Source organism: Marmota flaviventris, chromosome 12, assembly GCF_047511675.1.
Source record: "Marmota flaviventris isolate mMarFla1 chromosome 12, mMarFla1.hap1, whole genome shotgun sequence".
NCBI lineage: Eukaryota > Metazoa > Chordata > Mammalia > Rodentia > Sciuridae > Marmota > Marmota flaviventris.
The window spans coordinates 94,956,535-94,976,173 of NC_092509.1; the positions used below are offsets into that span (position 1 = coordinate 94,956,535).

General features: G+C 50.2%; 1 protein-coding gene across 1 annotated transcript in view; it reads left to right on the plus strand.

The window, feature by feature from the left end:
• Positions 1 to 19,639, plus strand: part of Nmnat2 (nicotinamide nucleotide adenylyltransferase 2) — a 138,219-nt gene that overhangs the window by 104,218 nt on the left and 14,362 nt on the right. The window contains exons 2-8 of the mRNA XM_027935025.2: positions 3,125 to 3,213; positions 4,037 to 4,104; positions 6,303 to 6,381; positions 11,472 to 11,601; positions 12,981 to 13,061; positions 14,470 to 14,514; positions 18,727 to 18,803. Coding sequence (XP_027790826.1) covers positions 3,125 to 3,213; positions 4,037 to 4,104; positions 6,303 to 6,381; positions 11,472 to 11,601; positions 12,981 to 13,061; positions 14,470 to 14,514; positions 18,727 to 18,803 — 569 coding nt within the window. The remainder of the gene's footprint in view (positions 1 to 3,124; positions 3,214 to 4,036; positions 4,105 to 6,302; positions 6,382 to 11,471; positions 11,602 to 12,980; positions 13,062 to 14,469; positions 14,515 to 18,726; positions 18,804 to 19,639) is intronic.

Sequence of the window (19,639 nt, forward strand, 5' to 3'; positions counted from 1 at the left end):
TGATAGGTCATGACCAGCTTTTTATTTAAATTTATGATTATTAGACTAAGAATACACTGGAGAATAACAACGCCTAGTACAATAATGAGGGTCTTGTATTATATTCCAGTTAAATATACATATGTATGTTTTGTGTCCTGATTTCAACGCATCCCAGACTGTAGGTCATAGTAAAACAAGAACATTGAAGGCCACTGCTGTAGCACTCATCTAATTCAGTCTCGTTAGAACCATCAGGATGACTTTCTGTTTCCCCGTTATGTGAACCTTTGAAGAATAATAAATAAAGTTCTCCTCACCCTCACATTCCTGTAGCATCTGTCAGGGAGTTTTGTGCTCAATAAACATTTACTAAATTGAATTGAACTGCATGATCACAGAAATTCTTCTGGGTTTAACTCTTCAGGGTTGTAGGGTTGGGGTGATTCCTTTCAGAAACTGTCTCTTTTCAAGGCAGGGAAGGTTGGAGCATTGCCTGGAGAGGGGGTTCTTTGTCTTGTCCAGGAAAAAGACAGCTTCTAAGGCAATTCATTGGTACAGTGGATTTCCCTGAGAATTCTGAAGCGAGGTCTGAGGAATGGAGTGGGCGGTTCTCTGGACAAAGAAAGATGACTCAGCAGAAGGACACCCTAAAGAAGCAAGAATAGGGACAGGCAGATCCATAAGTGTTCTGGGTGTGAACATTTAATGAGCATCCACTGCTCAATAAAGAAGTCACTCTGCTGAGTGCTTAAGAACCAAAGGAGTCTTTAGCCTGGGTGACAAACTGGACCATGCTTGGACTACAGTTGTGTTTTCTTAAACCTTCCCAGTGCTTCCAAAGGCAGTGTCACTGTTTGACCTACGTGAAGCTACATGCAAATCATTTCATGCTCAGCTTGCTTCTCACTCCTGTGTTAATTGCACATCTCTTTGAGCCTGAGTTAGGAATCTCTTTCCTACTGCAAAGAAGAGCCCTGTCTTTGAGGAACTCAAGAGAAGAGAAGTTGGGTCAACATCTTTCAGAGACAATTTCCAGGCCCCTGGGACTGAGTGCATAGGAAGTAGTAGGGCAAAGTCCAGAAGAGGGGACATAGGACCGAGAAGGCAGACTGGAGTGGAGTTGAGCAGGGCTTCTAGTGAAGTGCTTGGGTGAGGAAACAGTAAGGAGAGGACACTTTTTGGAGGGAAGGGCGAGTAAGGAAGTCCTGGCTGATTGCAGAAGAGGACCTGTGACAGCCAAGGGCCAGATGTACATGACTGGGATGTGAAGAGCCAAGAGAAGGGAAGATGGGCTGTGGAATTCATTCAAATATCAGAAGAGTTTAATTACAAGGCCTTGAACTTGGCCTCAGCATAAGACTTGGAAACAAGTGAAATAATATTGCTCTTTTAAAAAGCAAATGTGACACAACTATTAGAATAGCTAAAACCCATAAACCCAACAACATGAAATGTTGATGAAGACATGGAGCAACAGGAACGCTCATTCACTGCTGGTGGGATTGCAAAATGGTACAGCCACTTTAAGACAGTTTGTCAGTTTCTTACAAAACTAAACATACCCTTAACCATATGATCCGGGGCCACATTCTAGATGTTTACTCAACTGAATTAAAAACTTATGTCTACACAAACACCTGCACATGAATGTTATACCAGCTTTATTTATAATCATCCCAAACAGGAAGCAACTAAGATGTCTTTTTGGCAGATTGATGGGTGAACAAGTAGAGGTGTATCTAGATAAGGAAATACTATTTAGTGATAAAAAGAAATGATCTGTGAAGCCCTATAAAGATATGGAAGAAATTTAAATGCATATTGCTTAATGAAAAAAAAAAAATCTAAAAGGCTTTGTATGATTCCAACTATGTAGCATTTTAGAAAAGGAAAAATCTCTAGAAAGGTTAAAAAAAAATCTGTGGTTTCCAGAGGTTGAGGTGAGAAGGAGGGACAAATAGATGGAGCACAGCAGCTTTTCACTTATTTAATGATACCCTATATGATGCTATAATGGTGGTACATACAGAGCTCTATAGCACAGAGTGAATCATGAACAATAGTTAACAATATGTTAGTATTGATTTGTCAGGTGTAGAAACACTCTATCCTAGTACAAGATGATCAATATAATGAGGGACACTGTTAGGTGAGAGGTAAAAGGAGGGCGGAATATATGGAATTCTATATACAATCTGCTCAATTATTTTGTAAATCTAAAACTGTGCTCAAAATAGTCTCTCTCTCTCTCTCTCTCTCTCTCTCTCTCTCATTTTTTTTTTTTAATCAAAGAGATTTCACATTGAAAGAGTAAAAAGAAGCAAATGTGGTGGGATTTATTTTTAGGTGTTAAGAGAACCACTAAGGCAGTCCTGGAGAATGCTTGTCAAATGCTCAGCTTTCACATCCACATTCCTTCACTGTAAGATCCCCATCCTTTCTCTGAGATGCAAGCTCAGGCCCTGTTGGGATTTGTATAAGGAGCCCCCTAGGAAGCAAAATATGGCTAGACTTTCAGCTCCTTCCTAGTTTGCTGAGCTTTGTCATGAAAATACAATTGAGCTTGTCTGATAAATTTGGATAAGCAATATCACATTCCTTCCAAAGGAAAAAAGACTTTTCTCTGGCCATTTTTTTTTTTTTTCTCAGCCAAGGGTAATGACGGTGGACTTGCAATTCTCCATAATTATGTGAAAGGCCCTTTACATTTGTTTTGGTGGTTTTTCTCTTCTTAGTAACTAGATGAAGCAATCAGCATGTCTTTCATATCATAAGGAGCCCCTTTCCCCCTTTCTTTTTAAACTACTGCTTCTCATTGGAATTTCTGCAAGGGACAATAGAGGTAAATTCCAACTGTCTCTCTAATGGCTCTTAATGAGGTGTTTGTTTTAAAGCCCTCCTTGGGCTCCTCTGACAGAGAACCTTTAAAACTGGATTAATCCTCTTGAGTTCTAAATCCTTTCGCTTCAGGGGCTTCCATAACCTTTTGAATTACCAGCATTGTGCTTTGAAAGTTGACACTTCCTATTTAAATGGCAAGAAATAAGCCTTAGCAGTAGAGAGCTGAACATATTGATTTCAATTATCACCTTTAATCCACACCTTTCCTCTTTGTCATGTGTGATTTTCTTCTCTTAATTAGAAAGAGCCAGGGATTATCTGCACAAAACTGGAAGGTTTATTGTGATTGGCGGGATCGTCTCCCCGGTCCACGACTCCTATGGAAAACAGGTGGGTCCCTTCCTTTGCCCTGCCCTCTGCTCCTTCACCCCACCCCTCTCACCTGATTCCTCCTCTGGATAAAACTGCCACCATGGTCTGCGATGATGCTAAGATCCTTGAAAATGCAAAATACTCGAATACAGAGTCCCGTCTGTCCCCCTTGTCTCAGGACATCAGTTAGACCTGAATGAGTGGGTGTTGGGGCAGCAGCTGGGAGCAACTGCTGCCAGAGACAGGCAGCCACACACAGTGCCATGCCCAGACAGAGCTCATTAGAAGAGGAGCAGGCACGCCCGCGTGTTGTCACTTGGCCTCAATGCCAAATTGGCACCTGGTTATGGGTTGAGCAGCCCGGGGCAAGTCTTTGTTGGGATTTTAGGAGAAAACAGCCCATGCCTTTAAAAATCTGATTTAAAATTCTTTTGCCTGCCCCTACCTTCCTGTGTCACTTTTCCTGGTCATTCCTCTTCCTCCCACAGATACACGTGGTAGGCGCTGGGGGAAGCCACCTGTGCTGCCGGACTGTGCCATAAGACCAGGCTGAGTTAGGTCTCCCCTCTGTGCAGGGCACACTCCAGCTGCCTCAGAAACCGTAGCTTATCCATCAGCCTGGTTGGGCTGGTACCCTCCCACATCCATCTTCCTTTTTCCTTCCCCTCGCCACTCCATGCCTGTCTGTGGGGCAGATGGACAAGTAAAGGGGTCACAGCTCTCATTCCCTCTCACCACCAAAAACTGGGGGCACTTCGGTAACGGGCTGGCTTGGGCTGCCGTTCCAGGGGTGCTGTGGGGAACAGAGGGGCCTCCCAGTGACTGCTCTGTTGCTTCCCAGGGCCTCGTGTCTAGTCGACACCGCCTCATCATGTGTCAGCTGGCCGTCCAGAACTCCGACTGGATCAGGTAGGGCTGGCCACAGGGGGCCGGGCAGGCCCTGAGCTCACTGTGGGTGGGGCTGGGAAACAGGAAGAGCCCGGCAGTACTTTGGACCCCAGGAGGGCAGGGCGGTGGAGGGAGGCTCTCAGCCATGGACAGGTCATAGGCAGGTAGACCTCCAGGGGTGGCCCAAGTGAGAACTTTAGTTTTGCCCTCAGCGATCGAGATTTTGAAACTACAGAGGGAACTTTTAAGACACATCGGCTTTGGCACATCTGGATTCTGGTGTGATTCTTAGAGCTTCCATAAGCATCACTGGGTTTTGGGGGAGACCTGGCCAGAAAAATCCCCAATACCCCCCACTTTCAGTCCTCTTCACTTCCAGTAACTCTCATTTCCTTTCTGGAACGTTCCGTGCCCTTGGCAATTGCCCATTCCCACCCTCTCTCCCTCCGGGACCCACACTGACTCCCGGACAGAGGTGTGGGACCTGTAAGCATTGCCCTGAACAGTGTTCAGACTAAGTCACACTCAGAAAGCCTTTCTGCTCCTCGCTTTTCCCAGTCAGACATGCCCCTAAGATGGCAGTGTTCCCCTGACCCCATCTGCCGAGCTTGCAGCATAATTAAAGCAAGCTTCCAATAATTATGCTAATTATTCTCCCCTAAATTCCTACCGCTATCATTTGCATGAGATGATGATGTTTTTTAAAAAGTCGCAGCACACCATTTGTGCTCTAATTTCCCCTGTGGGAAGACAAGCAGCACCTCAAGGTCTCCACGAAAGGGGGAAAGTGATAGGAAGCTGAGCTCAGACGAGGGGGGCAGAGTCAGCCCAGGAGGGACAGTGGGCGGCTGGAAACGAGGGCAGCCAAGGGAAGCGACAATAATGACTAAACGGTGGTCCTGGCCACTGGAGCGCAGTGAATTGTGTGAGAAGCATGTGCCCTTTATGGACTTTCTCACCCCCCTCGAGACACAGGTAGGTAGAAAGACAGCTGCTCTTTCTCAGATGGGACACAAGCCAGGAGAAGTCAAAGGGCCTGAGCGATAGTCCCTCTGTGGTCGAGTCAGGATTAGAAATGAGGCTTCTCCAGATCTCCCAGGGAAATGGAGTCCAATAGGGAAAACATGAAGCAGGAGGCTGTTCCTGTTTGGATACGCTTAGAAGATTCTGGAATAATTTCCTTATTCATTCAGTAAATATTCACTGGGTGCCTACTGGCTGCCTTACACTGTTCCAGGCACTGGTTAAATCAGAATTGAAATCACCACCAGAATTGAGATCACCAGGGAGTCTTAGAGCGAGCTCTAGAGATGGGAGCTGGCAGGCCCCCAACCCAGGGAGCCTGAGTAGCCAGGTCAAGTGTCTGGTCATCTCTGGCACCTTGTGCACCCAGAACAGGGAGGGGGGCTGGGGATCTGGGAGGAACAGGCTCTGGGCAAAACCCTTTCATAGCTTTCAGTTAGTGCGATCTCATCTCTGAAAACCTGAGGTGTTGTGTGCATGGTAAGGGGTGGACAGGGAATGCTCAACTGCTAAGGAAATGTTTGAGAAATATCCCAATTTAGCAGCTCATTAAGTTGGCAATTAAGCCCGAGAGCCACATCAGTCTGCTTACCTCACCAGCTAGCGCGCAGGAGGGGTGACTTTAGGCCTGAGCCTAGGCCTGGTCTGACTGCTGTGCCTCATTCCCAGGCCTGCAAGGTACCCCAGTGCTCAGGGAGGCAGACCCAGCTGATGCTCCAGGATCTTACCTGCCTGGCAAGGGAAACCAAAGCCCCCATCAAGTGGGGGCTTAATCTTTGTCACAATCCTGCAGGATTCAGAGGATTTGCTTTTGTAAATAAGAGCAAGACACTCCACTAAATACTGTACATATAAAATTTACTAAGTCCTTCTAGCAAAACCATAAGATAGTTGCTACTGTTATTCCCATTTTATAGATGGGAAAATGAGGCATTGAGAAATCACCTACCCAGCTGGAAAGGCTGAGGCTGGGGATTTAACCCAGGCAAACTGGCTCCAGCATCTTTTCTCATAAGCTTTATACCAGACTCCTCTCACTTCACAGAAGAGGAAGCTGAGGTCAGTTTCATGCCCAGGTTTTATCTGAGTAGAGATCTAAGCCCTTGATGTGACCAGCTTTGCCCCCTGAGCTATGGTGAGCCCCTGAGCTATGGAGGGAGGAAAGAGTGTGGAAATGGAAACTCTCTCCATGTTAGGGTGGACCCGTGGGAGTGCTACCAGGACACCTGGCAGACGACATGCAGTGTGTTGGAACACCATCGGGACCTCATGAAGGTGAGCCGGGCCCCAGCCAAGGGGCGGGTGGACTACGGGGAGACAGGGCTGTGCCCACAGAAGCCAGGCATCAGGAACAGGGACTGCTGCCTCCTAGCTGAAGAAGCCTTCCTCCTTCTCTGCCGGCTGTAAGAGGGGCCAGCCAGGGGGTGGGGGTGGCAGGAAGGGAAGTGGTGAATTAGGAAGGAACCCGGAGCAGCTCAGGGGGGCTCCCTGCCTTCCACCCTCTAACTCAGCCTCCCATTTGGATGTGACATGATATTGTTGCTGCTGCGTGTGACTTGGGCAGCTTTCAACAACTGGGAGCAAGTTCAAGGTGGGATAAGGAGACCACAGCTGCAGGACTACAGAAAGTGAGGAGAAGGGAAGGCTGGGCCGAGAAAGGCAGAAGAGAGGTGCTGGAGCTGGTTTGGGCAGCCAGGCCCTCTGCTCCATCCTCTGCTCCATGGGTCCCCTTACTCCAGGGAAGGGGCTGCAGCCGGGCACCACACACCTGTTGGCCATTGTGCCGTCAATCCCATGCATTGCTCCTCACAAAGCCTCAGGGCAGATGGTGTCTGATCCCTGCTTTATTATCTGGTAAAAGGAAGCCCGTGTACCTGAGGTCACACTGTGAGTGCCCAGTGAGCACTGATGGATGATAACTCCCATATTCCTGATTGGAGCCCGGGGCCTGCGTCTGGGGCCTGTGTGTATCTGGGCTGCAGACTCAAGGACTCGCTGCCAGGTTAGAGTGGGCTATCCACAGCCAGCAGCACCGACAGTGTGCACAGAAAGCACCCGTCCCAGATCAATACCAACCCATCGATCCCACAGTGACAAGATTAAAATGGCACCGTCAGTGGCAAGAACCTGATGAACCAAGATGACAAACCATAAATTGGGCTCTCTCCCCTGACTCTGATGTAGAGCCCTCCTAGGCCCACACCACCATCAGCAAGCTGTGGTTCCCATCTGGGGAGAGCCTCCATCCCATTTCATCCCATCTTGGCCTTTCACTGTCTTCTCCTTGGGGAGCACCCCCTGACCCCCTCACTCCACCAGAGTGAGCTTCCTTTTAGTAGACATGAAGCTTTCAGGCTCCAGACCATCCTGGGGAGCCAACAGCAAGAGAAGTAGGGAAGCCAACTGGCTGTTGCTCCATCTATTAAGCCCCTCTCCCCCTTGGAAGTGAGTAGAACTGATATCCTTTCTATCCACTTTTGGAACTCTTCACACACATCCTGACTCTTTCCTGATTTCCTTGATAGGTCTCTGACACAGAGTCACCCTGATGCTCCTCTGTGCTGGTCTCAGCAATAGAAATAAGACACCCCATCTTACTGCATAAGGACAGGTCAGTCAGGATAGGCTAAGATACGCTGAAGTGACAGGCATCCCTACATTCTCAGTGACATCAGACAAACTTATTTCTCACACTCCATGCCAGCCTAGGGGGGTGGTCACCTGGAGGTCTGCTCTCCTTCTAGTCACAGATGCCTCAGGATCCATGACAAGAGGGAGGAATCAAGGGACCTTGCAGGCATTTCTTTTCTTTTCTTTTTTTTTCCTATGAGCCAAGCACTCATCAAAAAAAAAAAAAAAAATTTGATGACTTAACATCAGATTATTTATTTTGCTTACACAAAATAAGGACAAGGGAACTTCACTATTTCGCCAGTTGAGAATGGCTGTTCTCCCTCCAATCCAGATTTCTCTTGGAGGACCAGATGTGTCAGCTTGGTTTGATTGACTCCATGTTGTTCCCCCACCCCCCCTGGAATATTGTCTCTGTTGAAAAACTGGCTTCACAAAGAAGGTGGCAGCAGGAAAATTTCAGAATCCAAAGCTTAAAAATAAGTCTTGGGCAGTGTGGGGTTATTTTCTGTCTCTGGGAGGGATCATCCGGTGTCTGAGGCCTGGGGATAGAGGCAAAGTCCCCAGCCACCCATCCAGGAGATGTCACTCTCAGTAGTGTCTGGTGTCCTGACCTTTGCTCGCCCAGGATGACAGTGGGTAAGGAGCAGTAGGTCACAGGGGCCCCCTGACCCTCTGGGAGACAGAGCTCTCCCTGGGCAGACCCCGGGGCTGAGGGTCAATGGCCAGGGGAGAATCATGTCAACGACTCCTCGCCTGTGGTCCCTGAGGTCCTGGGGCAGGGATGCAGGAGACAGCTAGTGTCATAAGACGTCCCCATCCCCAGCAAGGTTGGGCGCCTGGCTAAGCGAGGAGAAAGTTGGTGTTCCTCCTCAGGGCCTGGCCCCTGCGCTTGGCACCACCTGGAAGGGGAGGAAGTGACACCCAGGGGAAGGCTGGGAAGTGAGGCCACCATCGTCACATTCAAGTTCAGGGTGCAACAGCTCAGTCTGCCCCCCAACAGGCCCCATACTTAGCTCCCCTTCATGGGCCACGTCCCTTCTGAGAGTCACGCCCTGCCCTTTATAGGCACAAGGACCCAGAAGTTCCAGGGACACGTCCATGTTTAGGCCCTCGGATCCGGAAGTGCCTCAAGCGTCCATGTTTAGGCCCCCGGATCCAGATCCAGAAGTTTCAGAGGTGCACGTCCATGTTTAGGCACCTGGATCCGGAAGTTCCTTGGCGCACATCCATGTTTAGGCCGTAGCATCCAGAAATGCCTCAGGTACACATCCAAGTTTAGGCTCTAGGATCCGGAAGTGCCTCAGGTGTCCATGTTTAGGCCCCCGGATCCAGAAGTTCTTCAGGCGCACGTCCATGTTTAGGCCCCTGGATCCGGAAGTTCCTTGGCGCACATCCATGTTTAGGCCGTAGCATCCAGAAATGCCTCAGGTACACATCCAAGTTTAGACTCTAGGATCCGGAAGTGCCTCAGGTGTCCATGTTTAGGCCCCAGGATCTGGAATGCCTCAGGCATCCATGTTTAGGCCCCCGGATCCGGAAGTTCCTCAGGTGCACATCCATCTTTGGGCCCTCGGATCCGGAAGTTCCTCAGTCCTCCATGTTTAGGCTGTGGCATCCGGAAGTTCCTTAGGTGCACGTCCATGTTTAGGCCCCCGGATCCAGAAGTTCTTCAGGCGCACGTCCATGTTTAGGCCCCTGGATCCGGAAGTTCCTCAGGTGCATGTCCATTTTTAGGCCCCCAGACCCTGATATTCCTCAGGTGCACATCGATCTTTGGGCCCTCTGATCTGGAAGTGCCTCAGGCATCCATGTTTAGGCCATAGCACCCAGAAGTTCCTCAGGTGCACGTCCATCTTTGGGCCCTCGGATCTGGAAGTGCCTCAGGCGTCCATGTTTAAGCCGCAGCATCCTCCTTGCAGGCATTTCTGAGCGCTGGTCATAGTTGTGGCCATTAAGCCTGGCTGCTGTTTTGTTGTCCAAATGACCGGGCTTCCTGGACACTCCCTCTTTTACTCTTGCCCAAAGCATGAGTCTGGACCAGAGAAACTCAGCCAGAAGCCCCAGCTGCTTCTGGCTGATGGGCAGAGGCTGGCTGACCATTTAGGTCACAGATGGTCCCCTGCTTTGGAGCAGAAGCTTGGAGCCGCTTCTCAATCCCCCTGAGCCTTCCCAGTTGTGGTGTGAGGCCAGTGCTCCTGGCATGGAGAAGAGATGTGCCAGAGAGACAGGCGCTCAGGGCTGTTTGGAGAGGTCTCTGAGCCACTGGGAGTTGACAAGGGCGAGGGCGGCACATACCGTCAGCCATTTTCTTCTCCGGGAGAGAGCAATTCAGTGGGGTTTGTCCAGCAAGAGGGAGAAATTCCTCAGCTAGTTAATAACCAGACCGGTTATTAAATGAGAAAATGTGCCACTTTCTTTTCTGGTGGTAAAAGAATAACAAAAGGAGGCAGACCACGCCTCCTACTCCATCAGCACAGCTGGGCAGAGAAACCCACAAAGCAGACTGAGAAGATCTGAGTCCACAGCCCCAGCTGGCTCCCAGATGGTGGCTGCATGCTGCTGTGACCTTTGCCTATGAGAAGCATGACAAAAGTGACAGGTTCCCCCACAAGACACAGGCTGCTTTTCCAGGGCCCAGAAGGACTTGCGAGCCATTCTGCCTGCAGGGTGGCTGTAGAAGAGGTGCTCAGACGATCATCCCAGCCCTGGAACTCGGGGATCCTTTAACACTGCAGGACTCTGATCCAGAAAGGGTGGTGGGCGGGAGTGGGTGGTGGGCACCATCGCTCTCCAGATGCTGCCTTCAGGGGAGGGATCCTGAGTAAACAGTGGCCCTTGTGAAGCTAAGGGACTGAATACTGGTCCTTTGTTTCTGCTGCACCATAGCTGGTCTCCCACTCACTCTGGGCGAGGGAGGGTTGCTTCTGGGTCAGCTGTGAAGAATGCTGTGTGATCAGCTCTACGTTTTCTGCAGCCCTGGGGAAAGCAGTAGGCCTGATAGCACAGGATAATGAAGAATACACATCGAATTTCCGCTTGGCTCTGGAATGTGTATTCACACCGCTGAACAGGCCAGAGAGGGCTCAGAACCCACCCACTCGCTTCCTGCAACACGAACACAGCCCATTCTGCCTGGCGCTGCTCTCTCGCTTGCCTGTGTTATTGACATCTCTGGCCTGAAGAGGCTGCAGGTGGCCATAGTACCTCGTGTTTGCATGACCTTTCCCAAGCTCACGGAGCCCTTTTGCAGACATGATCTCATCTGAGCCCCATGAAGCAGGCAGGAGGGCCAATATTCGTGAGACACAGAAGGTTGTCCTTTCGGCTGACGCTCACAAAGTTTCTGTCATCTGTCAAGGACTCCATAGGCACAATGCATGTGCTCAGTAATCCTACCACAGTCAAAAAGGCAGGTAAATTGTTAGACTTGAGTTGAGACTCAGGACAGATGAAGTAACTGTCCAACGTCATGTAGCTCAAGGGAGGTAGAGCTCAGATTTGAATCCATGTTTGTATAGTGATACATCCCATGCTTTTCCCTCTGAGTGTCCCTGTCACCTGACAGCCTAATGACCACATGGTGCAGTTGGATCTAGAACCGATGCCCAGGGCTCTCCCTCAGCTCTGCGTACTGTGATGGACAAACTGATGACCATTTGGAGATAACTGGGAAACGCTTTTCAAAGTCACTTAGCTAATGTCACAGACCCAGTCCTTCTCCTTCTCCCTAGAGGGTGACCGGTTGCATCCTCTCCAATGTCAACACACCTTCTATGACACCTGTGATCGGACAGCCCCAACATGAGACCCCCCAGCCCATTTACCAGAACAACAACAACGTGCCCGCCAAGCCCACTGCAGGTAGGAGAATGTTGGTACAGTTCGTTTCAATCTTCAGAATCACTTAGAGGGCGCGCTAAAGCACTCACAGCGGGGCCCGACCCAGAATTTGATTCAGTAGGCCTGGGAGAGGGAGGAGGATTTGTATTTTTAATAAGATAATGCTGATGCTACTGGTCCATGAACTGTGCTTTCAGAACTGTTAATAGAGAGCATCACCATTAGAGAGAGAGAGAAATGATGGTGTGCATTCTTCTTGTGCATTTAAATAGAATTACATTAACTAGAAATTAAATACACAAAAGGGAGCATTTTTCTCTGCCTCTGCCAGGGAGGTCGAGGGTCTTGCACAAGGTCACACGGTGAGGAAGTGGCAGGGACAAGATCCATACCCAGGCACTTGTAGTCACTTCATTAGACAGAGAACAAAGGCCACCAGCACTTACTCACCACCAAACACTGTGTGTCTGAACAGTGCTCAGAGCTTTCTATATGTTCTCATTTACCGCAGTGATTCTACCCACAGGTGCTATGTTCCCATTCACTAATACAAAACAGAGATTCACAGTACAGGTTGCTGATTGCCTAAGGTCGAAGGGCTAGAGTTCATAGTAAGTACTGTCAGGCTCCAAGGTCCACACTCAAATTATTCTTCTAGGCAATTCCAAGAGTCAGATGCTACGGCTTTTCAAGCCTAGGGATCATAAGCTGTCGTATTTTGGTCTGTCATAAACTGGGTAATTTGCAAAGAGTCAGAATCTCAGTTTGCATACAGCTACTTGTGGGGGCTCAGAAAAAATTTCTGGACTGGAGCCCAGAGAGATAATTGAATACCAGATCTCTCTCAGCCAGATGAGATTTGGGTGTTACTTACTGTCCAGTGGACAGAGCCTGTCCTAAGGATAGACTCACGACAAACCCAGCGAGGAAATGCTCATGATATAAAAATGAGAAAAGCCAATAGCGTAAATACCCTTTAAATGTAGCATCTGTCCACTTATGTCGACACACCTGCAAACATACATTTTAAAAATGGAGGAAAATCATCACTACACCAATGTGTTAGTGGTGATTCTCTCTTGAGGTGGGATTAGGGCTGCTTTTTGTTTCCCTCTTTATATATTTCCCTCTTCTAAGTTTTCAAAACTGTAATGACCATGACTAGGAAATAGATTCCAGTCTGTGGCTCACCATGCTTAGGCGTTGTGTTCACCTTGGACTGTGAACAAGAAGATGGAACTTTTGTTGTGATCTTTCTGTTCTTTCTCTCCACCCTCCTCCTGCCTTCCGCTCCCAGCCCCACCCCCTCCAGTGCACCCCTCCTGTTGACAGTGGGCCCCAAGTGTAAGTTGTGAGTGGTTCTCTCCCTCTGTCCCTGTCTGTCTTGCTCTCTCCCATAGCCAAGATCTTGGGGAAGGTGGGAGAAAGCCTCAGCCGGATCTGCTGTGTCCGCCCACCCGTGGAGCGCTTCACCTTCGTAGGTAAGGAAGCCATGGTCTTCCTTTCCGGTCCTGTTTCCTTTCTCTCCTCCCTTCGGTCATCAGCAAATACCCAGGAGCACCTGTGCTATGATCTGAATGTCTGTGTCCCTCTAAAATAGATAACATTGAAATTCTAACCCCCAAGTTGACAGTTTTAGGCAGAGGGGCCTTTGGAAGATGATTAGGTCACAAGTGGAGCCCTCATGAGTGAGATTTCTGCCCTTACAAAAGAGGCTCCATCGTGAGGACACGGTGAGGGGTGCTGTTCATGAACCAAGAAACACGTCCTCACTGGTCACCACATCTGCCAGCACCTTGATCTTGAACTCCCCAGCCTCCAGAACGGTGACAAATACATTTCTGTTGTTTGAAGCCACCCAGTTTATGGCATTTTGTCATAGCAGCCTGAATAGAAACCAAGACAACTTATGGTCGGGTGACCATGTATAGAGCAATGGTTGGAAGAGGTGAGCAGGACTATTCCAGGCTCACGGTGCCAATCTGTGATGGGATCCCAAAAGGCATGGCCCCCTGGTCTTGCTGCCTGGGCAGATTTCATGGCCTTTGCCCTCCCCCAGGCTGTGCTCATTCCTTATCCCACACCCCACAGAATGTGTCTGTACACCTGAAGGGTTTTGATCAAGAAACTGTCCACAGGTCAGAATCTGCCCCTGGCTGGCAGTGCCTGTCCTACCAAGAGGCATGAGCTTTTCACTTCAGCTCTGTCTTTTTCCTGTTTTTCCTGTTCCCCCAAAGCTCCTCATGGAGGAGAGTATCAGAGTCCCTGGGGCTTTCTTCTGAAAACCCCCCATTTAACTGCAGATCCTAAGCCCCGGACTTTGTTCCCTTTATTCTTTGGAGCTGACTTCCCCCATTTCTGAGGTTTCCAGTTTCAGGCTTGGTGAAAAAGAACTCAAGGATGATCGAGGAGGCGGGGAGGCATGGGTGAGATAGCGTCACCCCAGAGGCTCTGCTTTCACATCTTGCTGGGTGCTGTCACTACGCTCTGCCACACAAAAATGTCAATGTCCCCAAGTTTCCTGGCTCTTTAAACCAGGTAGCCCTCAAGGAGGAGGGCAGCCTCCTGTGACTCCAAAGCTGTCCCCCTAAGTTTTGAGGCTACTGGTTTGGGGAGCCTCCGTAAGATACTGCGTGTGCGCGGGCACCTTCTCATCAATGGTTCCCAGGAAGTGGTCTCACTCTGAAAATCCCAGAAATATGAAGTCCTGCTCGGGGAATGGAAGGACACGCTCCCTGTCCGTTGTGGGCCAGCACCAGCCTGGGCTCCACTCTCTCCTCAGATGCCCCTGTGTAAGGAGGCATGGTCCCCCCATCCCATCCCAGATGCTCCTATCCAAGAGGGTCTCCCTCCCTGATGTCTCTGTGCCCCTCTTTCTTTCCTCCTCAGATGAGAACGCCAATCTGGGCACCGTGATGCGGTACGAGGAGATAGGTGAGTGGGGGGTGCGAAAATGGGGCACTGGGGCCACTTGCATCCACGAATGGCACCGTGGGGAGGACAGAGACTTGCAGGGTTTGCAGGAGGATCTGTTCTCAAAAGAGTGCTCTTTCCCAGGCTGAGATCCCATTCTTACTTAGCTTCTCTTCAACATCTCCTGCCCAGACGCAGGCCAGTTCCCTGGAGGTAGGACTGGATCAAGTGGCAGTTTTCCTTCAGAGCCTCCCCAGCCTCATCTAAAAGAATGAGAGTTGAGCTTCAGTACCAGCCGAAAGGACCTTTCTCTTGCCCACAGACACCGCACACAATCAGGGCCCAAGAGTCACTGCCTTCCATATCAGAGGTTTTTAGTGCTTGAAGGCAGAGAAGCGGGGGTGGTGGCAATCACCTCTGCAGCCTCCCTGCAGCCCTGGGCTGGGCGAAGGCATCCCCCTGTCTCTGTGAGGCCCTGTGCCCAACCCAAAGCCAGAGCAGGCAGAGGGCAGTTGCACAGAGCTGCCAGGATGAGAAGGAACCTGTAAGTCGTAAAGTCACTCAGCAAACTAAAATCTCTCCAGGGTTCCACGGTGGGAGACACAGTGAGGGACCAAGTGCCTGAGCTGGGGAAGGGGGCAGTTAGTGGAGCTGGAGCTGGTAGAGGTCTCGGGTGACAGGGAGGGACAGTGACAACAGGAATGCCTGGATCTCTGGGATGAGAGGACACTGAATGTCCAACAAACACATTCAGTCTTAAACTTCCAGCTGAAAAGATTCTTTAGACATCTTCTGCTGCTGCTCTACTCTCTCAGGGCCTGAGTGACAGCTCCTACTATGGTCCTGAAGCCTGGGGATGTACCTGAGATCCTCCGGGATCTCCTAAGAGGGCCAGGAGTTGTGACATCATTTCAAGGTGCTTCTCTGGGTCTTGCTCTCTGATCAGATACACACTGGTGTGCCTGAGTTGGCTCACATTGGTTTGCTTGAACCATGTGAAAAATTTTAAGGAATTTTGCAAAACAATTATTAAACGGTATCATTACTAAAAAAAGTAAGTTATAATAACTTACGGTTAAATAAATTGTATTAAAAACAAAGATGATGAATACTCCTCACTTCCTAATTATTTTACTATGCTTTAATATCTTTTACTCATCAATACATCGCAGTCTCAGGCTGCAGGAAGGAGCACCTGGCTTCCTTGGGTGCTCCCCTAAGCAAGCAGGGGAGCTTGACTCCAGGTTTGAGAGCCCCAGAGCATCCCAAAGCAGAGATGGGAGTGAAGATGTTCTACCTCCCTGCAGCACCCGGGCTCTGTATTGGGCCATCCTGCCCAGCTCAGGGAGATGCCCCTCCCCTGCAGAGGGCACCATGGCTGTGGGTGCATGCGTACACAGTGCCCTGCCGTTGCCCTGTGCCTTCACTTACATTAGCTCACAGTAGCCCTGTGAAAGGCAGAGGTCACCAGGCCCAAGTGCGTACTCTTCTCACCCCCAGCTGCATGGTGAGCCTGTAGTCACTGCCTGTAGATGGAGCTGGAGATGGGTCCTTAATCTCTGGCCACCCACCTTAGCATACCCTCTGCTCCCTGAGAGAGAAGGGGTCTGCCAGTATCTGACAGGAAGGCCGTAGGGGAGGAAGAACTCTTAGGTTCTGAGAAAGGAGAGCTGTGTCCACTACTGTCAGATGGACTCAAGGTGTGGCCCAGGTAGCCATTGCTTTGGGGTGCCCTGAGAGCCGGGATGGGCCACAGGGCCTGGTCTGCACATAGCTGGGATTCCTGGGCAGGGAGTGTGGAGGGAGAGGTCTCATCCTGGCTCCTGGTCCTGGATCAGAGTGAATTGGGGAAGGAGGCAGGGTTCAGCAGAGGAAGAAGGGAGCCACCCTGCCTCGGGCCCTGGGACTCACAAGGCCCGCTTTTTAAAATCCTCTTGCACACTTCACAAGGAAAAGCCATCTTCCAGCTCCTTCAGCACCTGTGATCCCATTTCCACATTCCTAACAGCAGGCTGCTCCTCCAGGGCTGCCCCGGGCCAGGGGCTCCTGGTCAGGAAACTGGAGGCTCGTCCAATAAACCGGGAGAAATCACTGCTGCCCTCCAGTGGTTGCACATGGGACTTCAACCCTGCCAGGGCTGCCTGTAGGTGACCTGCCAGAAAAGGCAAAGACCTCACTCTAACTATTTGGTGCTTTGACTCATGAAAATATCACACATTATACTTGGGTGAGAACGTGAGTCCCTGTCTTGGGAATAGGAAGATTCATTTTCATGGCTGTGAGCAGGGTTTTCAACCTTGGCACTACTGATGTTTGGGAAAACAATTCTGTGTTGCAGGAGCTGTCCTGGGCACTGTAGGGTATTCAGCAGCGTCCCAGGTCTCTATCCACTACATGAGAGGAGCAAACTCCTCTCCTTCCAAGTCTCGACCACCAAAGATGTTTCCAGACACTGCCAAATTGCTCTTGGCAATTGTAAAATTGCCCCCCAGCTAAGAAGCACTGGTGTAGGGAAAGCCAAGACCCAGTGCATCCTCTGGATGTGGCCACTGAACTGAACCATCAGGCAGCCAGAGTTTCAGAGCCTCTGGTTTTTCAACAGAGAACTGAGCTGGAACTCTGCATGGCTCCAGGGAACAGCAGAATTCCAGGGATGCACCCATCTGGCTCTTCTCCGCCATACCAAGCCCGGTCACCTCCACAGTGTGGGGAGATGGGCCAGCAAGTCCATGTGATGACATGGACAGGGAGATGCCACCAACTGGGCAAGCATTTCCCCAGGGGCCCATGCTGCAAGAGCGGAAGTACCATAGATAGGCACCAAGGCAGGTGGGGGAAGCTCCAGGCAGCCTGCGTGGCCTCTGCGTCAGCTCGTTGTTGGCTCATTCACTCGCCAAGTCTGAGCGCCTACTGCATGCCAGTCACTCTATCAGGAAATATAAAAAATAAATTAAGGTTCCTGCACATAAACTGTTCATTAGATTGCAGTACACAGGGAAAATGCAGGAATACTGAGGAGTTAAGATTCTAGCCCTCAGTGAGGTCTGCAGACTGCGCAGACCCTGGGACAATGAGATGCGATGCTGGCACCATCTGTTGTCAGCCAAGCAGCCTTCCACCTGCCTCGGAACCATCTGGACGCCTGTCCGCAGCAATGGAAAGTCCTTAGCTAGCTGTGGGGTCTAAGGAAGGCAGAGCCCTCAGCAGGCTTCTTTCCTGTCTCCTAGCCTCAAGTCCATGGTAGTAGCTGTCTTTGGAAGGCTGGTGGTGAGCTCAGAGTGGAGAGCTCATTAGACAAGAGGCCTACAGCCTTGGCTTTTTATATATATATATATATATATATATATATATATATATATATATATATATATATATATATATATATATATATACTTCAGGATTGAACCCAGGGGCACTTAACCACTGAGCCACATCCCCAGCCCTTTTTATTTTGAGATGGGGTCTTGCCAAGTTGCTTAGGGCCTTGCTAAGTTGCTGAGGCTAGCTTTGAACTTGAGATCCTCCTGTCTCAGCCTCCTGAGTCACTGGGATTCCAAGAGTGCACCACCTCACCCAGCAAGCTTGGTCTCTTGTCAGGAGGGTCTGGGCTGCCCGGGACCCACAAGCAGACACCATCCTGAGCCACATCCTGGGCAGAGGGCTTTCCCCCATGGTGTTACAAGATTCCCTGGATTCTTTTTTCCCCATGGCTCAGTTTACTGCCTGTTTAAAAATGACAGTGGGTCTCACTGGGAGAATTCAGAGTGGGTTTAATGAGGGAAGGAAAACGACTGAGAAGCAGGAAGTCAGGGTGCTGGGAAGAGCCTGGGGAGTGGGGGGGGGTGTCAGCCTCACTGTCTCCAGCCTTTTGCTGATGACAGTGGCGATGCCCATTGCTGGCCCAGTCTCTGCTAGGTCTCTTGGGGTGACCAGTCATTCTGGTTTAGCCCAGGAAGACCTGTGCTCTGGGCAGGTAGGGAGAGTGGGCCACCCTTGTGCTCCACTCTCCCCATGTGAGTAATCTCCTTGGGAGACAAGGATGGTCTGTAAATGAGCCCCAGCAGGAGGGAGGTTCCTGCACTGCTATACCCTGGCGCCGGGCTGCTGGGAGCCCTGGGCTGTGCAGCCCCCAGGGCCAGAGTGCGGGATGTCTGGGTTCATGAAGGAGGAAGGCGAAGCGGAGTACTCCCAGGCCTTCTCTTACTCCCTCTGCCAACTTTGCTCCCTCCTCAGAGCTGCGGATCTTGCTGCTGTGTGGCAGTGACCTGCTGGAGTCCTTCTGCATCCCAGGGCTCTGGAACGAGGCAGATGTGAGTAGCAGGTTCTGGGGCCCCACATACCTGGGATGGGGAGGAGACACTTGACTTCCGTCTTCCCTCCTCCAACTGGAAACGCTTGCCTCCCCTGAGCTCCCAAGAGGGCGATCCGGGCACATCCCTATGGAAGAAAATTCTCACCCACCCCATGCTAAGCTGCTCCTCGGGGTTGTTCCCATGAAGTGCCTGGGGAAAAGCATGGTGTTCAGAACACCATGCTCCAAGTGGTGCTTAGGGTGTGTGTAAGGGGGTGGGAAAGGGAAGGATCAAAAAAAACCCTTTGCCCTTTGGAGACTGTAGTGTGTGTTTTATTTTCCTTTGATTCCTTCTGAAGAGGTCGTAAAATGCACTAGAATACCACTGATGAGAGAAAAGGGGTCAGGAGGGGAGATGATAATGGTAAAAGGTCAGGAGGATCCTCTGGCTATTGACTTGGAAAGAAGCAGTTAAACTTACTCCACTTAGAAGCTCTGGTTGAGATAATCTAACACCAGCCTGATTCATAAATTCCTCCCTTCTCACATGAACTCCTTTTTTCTCTTTCTTTTTAATTTGTCTGGTAGCCTGAGCCCATGCTAGCTCCAACCTCCAGCCCCAAGCAAATGGAATTACCAGGGCGGCAATTCCAGACTTAGTGTTTTTTTAAATGAACTCGCTGTGCTGTGTAAATCCTCCAGCTCCTCTGGTGAGGGAACCCATGAGGCCCCTGTTGCCCACAGCTCATATGCCAATCACAGAAATGATGAGTTTTGCAGGAATGGTTAATTAACGAGATAGCCAAATCTGAGGAGCAGGAGCCCCAAGTCTGAAAGAGTGTAGGGTATTTACAG